Here is a 10453-nt window from a genome sequence, read left to right as displayed (position 1 = left end):
TGGCAATTCTGCTCGCCCTGCGGAGGTTTCGGCCGTTGATCCAGGGCAAGCACGTGTTAGTTCAGACAGACAACACGACAACGGTAGCATTTGTCAACCGCCAAGATGGTTTGCGCTCTCATTGTATGTCACAACTCGCCCACCGTCTCCTCCTCTGGAGTCAGCAGCACCTCAAGTCGCTGCAAGCCACTCACATCCTGGGCAACCTCAACACTATGGCGGACGTGCCGTCACAACAGGTTACCCTCAGGGTGGAGAGTGGAGACTCCACCTTCAGGTGGTCCAGCTGATTTGGAGTCGATTCGACAGGCACAGGTGCACCTGTTCGCCTCCCAAGAATCCTCCCCACTGCCCGCTCTGGTACGCCCTGACCGAGGCCTCCCGCGGCATAGATGCGCTGGCACACAGCTGGCCCCCTGGCATTCGCAAATATGCGTTTCCCCCAGTGAGCCTGCTTGCACAGACCCTGTGCAAGGTCAGGGAGGATGAGGAGCAGGTCGTCCTGGTAGCACTCTACTGGCCCGCCCAGACATGGTGCTCGGACTTCACGCTCCTCGTGACATGGCCATATAGAGAACTGGGTTCTGACATGTGTGATGATCGCCAGGCAGGTTATTTTGAGGGGTTGGAGGTCAGCTGGTGCGCCCCCATATCCGGAGTGGTGCACGGAGGTGGGGAGGGTGGCAGCTTATGAGGAGGTGTCATCGGGAAGATGGGGTGGCTTGGATAAGTTTATTTGGAAATGGGGCAGGTATTTGGAGTTTTATATATATATATATATGTGTATATATGTGTTTACATTTCATTGCTCATGTAAAATGTTAATTACAACAAAAAAAAACTCTGCTACTGGCTCCAACTCCCGTCAATCAAATGCTCCTCCCCGATCTTCACACAGTGATTGGAAAACCTCTGGGAACCCATCGAAATCACTCATTGAACCCAGCCAGTTACGCTTCGAGTGGGTTGCACACACTTTGAGGACATTTCATTTTTGATTCTGCAGGGCTCAACCGCTGATATCGTCCTGGGGCATTCCTGGTTACAACTACACTCACCGCAGCTCTCATGGACTACCAAAGAAGTGTTGGTTTGGGGTAAGGAGTGTTTCCATGGATGTTTGCAACTTCCCTGTCCTACATGTCCCCGCAAATCTGTGCCTGTGTGTGCTACCTCAGTAGAGAGTCCTGCAAGTGAGCTTCAAATAGACGTGCCCCAGGAATATCGTGCATATCAAGATGTTTTCAGTCCACAACGAGCAGCCACCTTACCACCTCATCGACCATTGGACTGTGCCATTGACCTAATGCCAGGAACACAGTGAGAAGTGAGAGGGTCTGGGACTCTGCTCATATCCATCTTCAACAGGCAGTTCAGCGCCAGAAGAGCCAGGCCGACACTAGGAGTTCAGAGACTCCTACTTACCGTCCTGGGAAGAAGGTCTGGCTCTCCACTTGGGACATCAGGCTCCGGCTGCCCTATCGAAAGTTAAGAAGATACATTGGTCCCTTCACGATAATACACCAAGTAAATGCAGTCACATACCGATTACAACTGCCCTCACATTACAAAATTAACCCCACCTTCCATATTTCTAGTATGGTATGGTAGACTGGGAAGGGTATGGTCCTGAGGAGAGGTCCTAGGTTACCTGAGATGACATCCTGGATCCAACCTTACTTACCACCTTTCATGCGGAGAATCCCACTCGCCCGGCTCCAAGTGGACGAGGTAGGCCCCGATGTCGGAGACTCTGGCCCTCAGGAGCGGTCCCTGAAGGGGGGGTACTGTCACGGATCCACCGGGCTCTCTCTCTCCCTCTCCCTCACTGCCGACACTGTGCTCACTCTCCCCTGAGTTCTGATTACATGCACCTGCACATCATCAGTACTCTAATCATGGACTGCATTTAAACCCCATTCACATTCACATTCACTGTCTGTTCTTGTCTATGTTCTCCCTAAGACTATGGACTCCCTAGTTATTCTATACTTACCTGGTTGTTTACTTTGTTATTTGTTCCCCTCATCTAAGCTTGGTGTTTATTCATCCTCCGTTTATTTCTCCAGCGATTGGACTATGTTTGTTATGATTCCTACAAAGACCAAAAGACGGTTGTGAGTTTTCCCTTCATCTGCATATTGTTATATTTCCCTGTTTGGAGTTTACTCACCTAATGTTCGTGTCATACCTGTGTCTGGATTGCCTCACCTGTTTGTTACACCTCTTATCCATTCCCTCTGTCAATAAACCCCACGATTGAGTCCATCCCTCTGCCTCTGAGAGTTTTCTCGATGACACCAATAGTATTAGTTTTAATAATATAAATAATAAAAGGAATATACAAATAACAATAAAACAATACAAATTTGAGAATTGGGGATACAGTGGCCCAAAAAACTCTATGAATTATATTTTGTTATATAATGCAAATGCAAACCAAGTGGCATCTGTTTGAAAGAAATATACCATAAGCACACTTTTCAAGCAAAACAAGATTTTTAGGTTTCAAATTATTTTTATCCAAGATATCCTACCTCTTCTGCCATTACATTCCCTTGCACTATCTGTATATAACAGATTTGTATTTGTACTTGCGTATATATTTTTTTTTGTCTTGTGTATTTCTATATATACTTATATTTTCTATTTATATTTTTTTAACTCTTTCTTGTTGTTGTATTGTTTGTGCACTGGAAGCTTCTGTCACCAAGACAAATTCCTTTTTTGTGTAAGCATACTTGGCAATAAAGCTCATTCTGATTCTGAAATGATAAAACAATAGATATATTGTTCAAAATTAAGACAATACATATTTGGACAATTTGGAAAAAATGTCAAATGTTAGTGGAATAAGTCCATTGTTGTTGGAAAAACCACTTTGGGATACAAGTTATTGTAAAAATGGCTAAGAAAAATGAAATTAGTTTTAGGTCTAGCATAATTTATTTGTAGACACTACCTGGTTTCATATTTTGTTTCTAATGCTAGGAAATTCTTAGATTTTTAAGTGTGACTTGAGTGTCCAAAAGTGTCTGAATATATTTTGCGGCCACTGTGTTCATAAAGCCAGTCAAACAGTTGTACTGTGGTGCAAAATCAATCTGGGTAATGTAGACACCAGCAGCACTGAAACCCCTGAATGCACTGGAAGCAGTCACAGCCAGCACAACACCAGAGAAGCCTACAGCAAACAGGCAAACAGCAGGTAGAAACAGACCTACGAAACAGAAGATAAAGCCACGGAAATGTAAAAAAATTATTTAAAAAATGTTATGTATCCATCCTATTTTATATAGACTATGTCACCATAAATATTCAAAACTTGTGACGTGAGCGTTTAAATCTAGCAGCACTATGCACAATACTACTGTCACAGCTCACAAATCTATGAAAGCCCATTTCTGACACAAACTGTTTTTGCGAAAATACAAATGAATAATTTTGATATTAAAAGTAATGATTATGAGATACTAAATCAATTATGAGATTACTTTGTATCTCATCATTTAGATTTTTATCTCATAATTTTAACTTTTTATTTAATAGTTTTGACTTTAATTTCATAACTATGAATTTATATCCGAAATTATGACTTTTTATCTCAACATGACTTTTTATATTATGACTTTGTATCTCATAATTTTGACTTTTTATCTCATAACTGAATTTTTATCTCATAGTTTTGACTTTTTCATTTCATAATTATGAATTTATATCTCAAAATTATGACTTTTTATCTCATTTTTAAAAACAATTATCAGTTGGACTTTTTTTTTTCAACATGACTTTATCTCATAATATGACTTATCGTCTCGTACTTTTGTCTTTTTATCTCCTAATTATGATTTTTTTTATCTCAAAATTATGATTTTGTATCTCATAATATTGACTTTTTATCTCATAACTATGACTTTTATCATAATTTTGACTTTTTAATCATATAATTATGACTTTATCTCAAAATTATGACTACTCCCATAAATCAAAGTGGAGCACATTGTCCATGTATTGAGGAAGTGAGGTGAGCAGAGTGTATAAGACCAGTTGCTACACATCTGTGGGAAGATAATGGGCCGAAGAGGCATGGAGATCAGCATAGATACTACAGGCACTGACCAACCATGTGGCGTTCTTTAGAAAATATGGAAAATGTAAAATCCCTCAGTACAGAAGAGCGTGATCTTATGATCCCTGTAAATGTACAGCACTAATAAATTAGAGATAGGTGTTTGAAATTGATATTACTGGAAGTTTTTTTTTTTTCTTTCTACATATCACAGTACTACTTTTTTATTATTTAACACAAAAGATCAGTTTTAATGCTTGCTATTCTTTAAAAAATAATAATAATAATAACAGTCAGTTTATACCAGTTTCTACATTCTGTATCTAAATGACAATTTGTTGTCATTTGTCAAATGTACTCTTGGTGGTGTATATCAGGTCACGGGGACGCCCTTAGGGCTGTAAGGGAGGGCTAGGAGGTCAGTGAAAAATGTAAAATGAAAGTTTAAGTGAAAATAAAAAAAATATAAACAAAAGTCAAAGTTAAAATTTGCAGAATTTAACATTACAACGATTATTTTCTGATAGTATTTTAGACCACTAGATAGTTTTTACATGCAAGAGATTTTTATTTTTATAAGAATATCTCTGGGTAGGTACTTACAATGAAAGTGCATGGTGGTTAGAACTTTGAAACTCTAAAAAGCAGATAAAGTCAGAATAAAAGTAATCCATATGACTCCAGTGGTTTAATCCATGTCTTCTGAAGAAATCCAGTTGTTTTTGGGTGAGAAACAGACCAAAATATAACTCCTTTTTCACTGTTCCCCTTGACATCTGCAGTCTCCTCGGCGATCATGATTTCAAGCTCGATTACACTTCCTATAGCTTCATCTAGCGCTCTACGCATGCGTCAAGCACTAGGAAGTGTAATTGAGCTTGAAATCATGATTGTGCCTAGAGACTGCAATGGCAAGATGTACAGTGAAAAAGGAATTATATTTTGGTCTGTTCTCACCCAAAACCAACTGGATTGCTTCCGAATACATGGATTTAACAACTGGAGTCATATGGATTACTTTTATGCCGCCTTTATATGCTTTTTGGAACTTCAAAGTTCTGGCTACCATTCACCTGCATTGTATGAACCTACAGAGCAGAGATATTCTTCTAAAAATCTTTGCTTGTGTTCAGAAGAAGAAAGTATGATGACAATATAAGGGCCTAATATTTAAGTTTGCAAACAATTTTTTCACACATTATAAATGGGTTTTTATACATGAAAATATATAGCTGCTTTTATAATGCAGGAAGGGGGTACCTCGCAAGGGTATCATCATAGTTGGGGGTTCTTTGCATCAAGAAGTTCAAAAACCCCTGGTGTATACAGTATGGTGTCATTCTTTATTCATCAGCAAAACATATAGTTAGTTCCTAACTGTGAACGTATTGAGTTAGTCATGTAATCTTTCTCTTGGTCACTGATTCTGGGGTGAGTTCGGGGTTCATCTGACACTAAGATAAACCAAATAACTGCCCAAAGACACCCAGTAGCACATGGTGGTAGAAAAATATACTTAGAATACATGCTTTGGAGCAAAAAGGGAAACATTTTTTAAGTTATGATATTAAGTGAAATACAATTTAAAAAATATGACGATTGATGTTTCGTTTATTATTTGTTATTATATATGAGCAAATATTAAAGTCAAACAATAGCGCATGGTAGTATTCTTCTTACCACATATGGCAGATAGAGCCGGTAAGAGGAAGAGCCACAAAGGCCCCAAAGCTAGAGCCAGTACCCAAGAAGGTCATCAACAGAGGAGTCCAGTGGGCCCACATGGCCATCATGGCAGGGAAAGTCATACCCTAGATAAAAAAAAACAAAAAAAAACAAAAGAGTTAAGATGATTTATTAACTTCACATTATTTTATTTAGTGCAAGAATCTGGACTTGTGGCAATCAAAAGGCATTTCCTGACATCACCAAAACCCTCCAATGCATGTAAGGCAAACAGCCATTTAGCTCCAAGATGTGCTGACAGTGGAGTGAGGAGGGTGAGGGCTGTGTTCCAAGCGCACCTCCACCAAGGAAGATGCTTCCTCCAAAGCAGCCTGAAAGGTATCCACCTGGGATCTGAGTAAACAGGTTTCCAAAAAAGAAAGCACCAAGCAGCATTCCCTGTGTCTCTGAATTACATGGATATTAGAATCTGAGAAAAGACAATTAAATAAAGACGAATATGACGAGAGACAGTTATTGTATGAAAATAAACAAATATGTGGTGATCTACCAGGGTTAGTTCATGAAGGGGGGGGGGGTGGGGGCTGTGAACTGGACATTCGTTTGGTACATTGCTATTGGGAGATGGCTGGTCATATATATACTCATTGTATATATATTATTAGTATCAAAATTAGTTATTAAAGTATGCGTGACAAGACCTATGGAACTCATTTAAAACATACTGCATGGGCAATGAAATGGATCGCTACAAAATTTCAATCAGATGTCTAAACGTAAAGACCCGCAAAGGATCAAATCATAGACCAAGATCATAAATCACTTTTTCTAAAAGCGGTGCAGTGTCACTGTCCTGGTCCTCTGCAGTCGAGTGTAAGTTTTTGACTGAGTGGCCTTGAGAGTCTAAAGTGATCCTTTCTGTTTTATGTTTTTTTAATTTTATTATTATTATTATTAACCTACACATTGGTTACACCACATAACTTTGATTTGGTGGACAAACGTTTTTCCAAATAATAATAATAATTTAAAACAAAATTGTTTCACTGCTTATTTTTTTAAAGAAATAATAATAAAAGATTATTCTGCAAAATTTTTTTCTTTACACTACATGACACTTCTAACTTTACGACCCAGAAAAAATATATCAAAATGACATTAAACTCATTTTTCAAAAATACTAAACTCTATAAAAGGGGTCATGACATGCCTTATATATATATATATATATATATATATATATATATATATATAAACAATTTTATTTTTTATTTATTTTTTTTTTTGCCTTGAGGTTCACTTATAATATTAGTAAAGTTTTTTTGCTAAAAAAGTCATATATTTTTAAAACATGATCATTTTCCACCCTCATTCTGACCCTCTGTCAGAAACGCTCAGTTTTGGTGCTGTTTCTCCTTTAAGACTTGACAGTAAACCCAAAAACGGGAGGTTAAATCTCATAATAAACAGCTCATTACAAAGCATTCTTTGCACTATTTAAGATTGCATGAATGATATTTATTTTGAATAGGTCTATTCTAAAAATATAAATGGGCCTAGATGCACATCCCAAACGTGACGCTTCAATCCCATGGGATAAATCTGAGGTAAGTTTGAGTTTATTTGTTCTTGTTATAAAGGGGTTTTTATTAGTATGTGTCCACTACCTTTGTACACTGAATAAAATGTCCAAAGAATAGCTACACTTTAGTTTTATTTAAAAATCCATGTTTTGTACTGGTTTATTTCATACAATATAAAAATATCTTTCATAATTTGTATTTTATTTATTTTATTTCATGGAATAACTTTAATGTAAAAATTGTGTAAAATGTAGGCTAAGTAAATTATGCTAAATGTTTCAAATATACTATTAAAATGTTGAAAATGAGTACAGAAGCGTTAGACTACTTTTATAAGTGCAGCCCATTGATCATTTAAACTTTAACCAAACGATTTTTAAATGGGAACTAGGAAGCTAACTCGCTGTTTCTTGATCCTCTTCTGTCATCTTCTGGTTGCAGAAGTTGTTATTGTATGCCAATCTTCTGTCACACGTTTGCCATTTTACTTGATTATTACTTTAATCCAAAGTAAAATGGACGTATGGCACTATACATGTCTGGAAAGTAGCTGTCTGGTGTTGTCACAGTGTGTTTCCATCGTGTTTCCAAGGACTCTTATTTTAAAGTGGTTTTTGTCCTTTGTCTTCTGTTTCCCCAGGACTACATTTCCCATAATGCACTGCCCTCATCACTGCCATCTATTCCCTATTGTTCTCACCTGTTCTCATTCCCTCATTAGCCCTTGTGTGTATAAATACCCTCTAGTTTTGTTCCCTCTGTGTCAGTTCTTGTTTGTTGCTATTTGAGTTCATGGTTCCCTTTCATCGGTTTCATTAAAAGCCTGCAATTAGATCCAGCGTCTCCCATCTCAGCAACTACTCATTACAGATGTGTTTAAGGGCTTGTGTGATTGCTTTCATACATATTAACAAACGGAGTGGATTTACTGATGGATGACAGACTACTATTGACTCAGAGTCAATGTTATGATTGTTTAGGTTCAGTCATTTTATAATCCTTTTGTAAATTGAATTAGCGCTGCTAAGCTTCTGGAATGTAAAACCAAAATCTCAAATTTCAGTGGCTGAAGAAATAAACAGTCCGAACATATCTGTAGTTTTCCTCGAGCGGAATCGACTCCAAGCTTGGGAGTTGACTCCAAGGTTTCGAGTCTATTCTTGATTCTCAACGCCTTTGAATCAAGATAGATTCTTTTTGGAATTGATTCCCAGTCCTATGATCAGATGTAAACATCTACCACAGTGTGACATCACAATGTGGAGGAAGTAGAGAATGAGTGGTTTTGGCATCTTGGTTTCAACAAATGCTCTTTTTGCAGTAAGGAGGAAGTTTTGAGTTCTGAAACTTACATTATGTTTTTATAGTACAATGACCTCTTATATGTCAAAAGATCATTAAGTAATTTTGAATTGCTTAATAGATCTGGACAAAAAAAAAAAAAAAAAAATCACATTATTGACCCTTATGGCTGGAAGATATTATAATGAATAAGATATACCCAAGTCTTTCTAGCAAGTCAGTCCACTGTCAGCCATCTTTGGAACGCACTCGGGAGGCTATTTCCAGTCATGCCAGTGCAGCTTTTATCTACTTGAATGGAGAAAGACCAAAATCTTAAAAATGCTTGGTCAAGATTAGAATCAAAGAACATATTTCAAATCAGCAATAAAATCTGACAATACTGGTATCATAAATTGTGATTCTTTACCTCATATTACACTAAAAAAAGCTATTTTCCCAGCTTGTGTAGCTAATGCGCATGCACGTTCTAGAGTTGATTGACAGGTGATGTCTGTATCTAAAAGGCTCTTTTAACTGTAAGGCGGGACTTCCTTTCTTCATCCGTTGACTGTTGGGCACTCAGAGCTCCTTGGTTGAGCGCTTCAATTTCTCCCATTCATTTTAATAGAAGTGGCCCATCTCTGCTAAATAATCTCTGGATATACTCACTCAGAGGTAGACAGCATCTATCTGGGAGGCCCATAAATTCTTGTAGAACCTCAACGAAAATGTATGAGCACTATGGACACTGCAAAATACCAACTCATAATAGGTTTTAAGTGCTGAACTTAAGCTTGGGAAGCACAAGACATCATCTAAAAGCAGATGTGACCACAACATTTCTGCTGACAGTTGTATCACAAAGGTTAATAGAATAGATCAGCTGACAAGAGGGCTGGAATATTTACCACAACAGTTAACATGACCATGCTCATGCAAGGAGCATCTGATACATAACAAGTGACATTCTTTACAATTAATTATATGTTCCTGAAACTTTAGGGGGGAAAGATTTGCAATCCACTTCTTCTTACACATCAAGAGCAACTGGGTCCTCCCACTTCCCTATACTGGACTCAGAAATGAAACAGCATTTCTATGTAGACACTTCACTGTAAAAAAATACAAATAAAAATAAAAAAATTAGAGAAACAACCAGTTACTTAGGTTTTTTACATAGTGATACAAAGGTGATGATGATTATAATATGTTATATATCTGTAGAATTGTGTATGTGTGTGTAACACATATATATATATATATATATATGTACAGGTTTGGGGAGTAACAGAATACATGTAATGGGATTACGTATATAAAATTCAAAATATAATAACTGTATTCCACTACAGTTACAATTCAAATAATTAGTAATTATAATACAGTTACATTCAAATAGTATTTTGATTACTGAATAGATTACTTTGCATTTTATTGCATTTATTGTTATTTGTTTCATTTAATATTTAGTCCTTTCAGATGGAAAACATTTATACATATAAATGATGGGATCCAAAGTGCATTTGAACAGCGGTGAAACACTTTCTTATGATGTGTTACATTCATACGAGCAGACAGAGAAGTACGTTTGAAGTAAGTTTGAAGTAAGTTTGGAGCAGAAGAAACAGAAATAAACCTTGTGTAAATTGTCAGCTTTATGCTAAGCTAAGATGCTTTTTCTAGCCATTTTACATGCACATGTTACCAGGCACGATCATATTTTTTTATCAAGAAAATTCACGTTGGATCATAATTGTCTTTTTGCTAGGAAGACCTTTGATATTAGGGCAAAAATCATATTCTTGACAATAATTTTTGTATTGTTTTCCTG

At 37.1% G+C, this 10453-nt stretch overlaps 1 protein-coding gene across 1 annotated transcript; it reads right to left on the bottom strand.

Annotated features, from left to right (window-relative positions):
• Positions 1–3972: 3972 nt before the first annotated feature.
• si:ch1073-513e17.1 (sialin) lies at positions 3973–6211 on the bottom strand (the record flags this gene model as incomplete). Its single annotated transcript, XM_051670546.1, is given in 6 exon segments — positions 3973–4040; positions 4043–4134; positions 5448–5597; positions 5753–5880; positions 5994–6079; positions 6082–6211. Coding segments are annotated over 6 exon segments (654 nt in total), but the record flags the coding sequence as incomplete, so codon positions are not given.
• Positions 6212–10453: the final 4242 nt, after the last annotated feature.

Source organism: Myxocyprinus asiaticus, chromosome 34, assembly GCF_019703515.2.
Source record: "Myxocyprinus asiaticus isolate MX2 ecotype Aquarium Trade chromosome 34, UBuf_Myxa_2, whole genome shotgun sequence".
NCBI lineage: Eukaryota > Metazoa > Chordata > Actinopteri > Cypriniformes > Catostomidae > Myxocyprinus > Myxocyprinus asiaticus.
The sequence above is the reverse complement of the archived record's forward strand: the minus strand, read 5'-3'. Positions and strand labels throughout refer to the sequence as shown.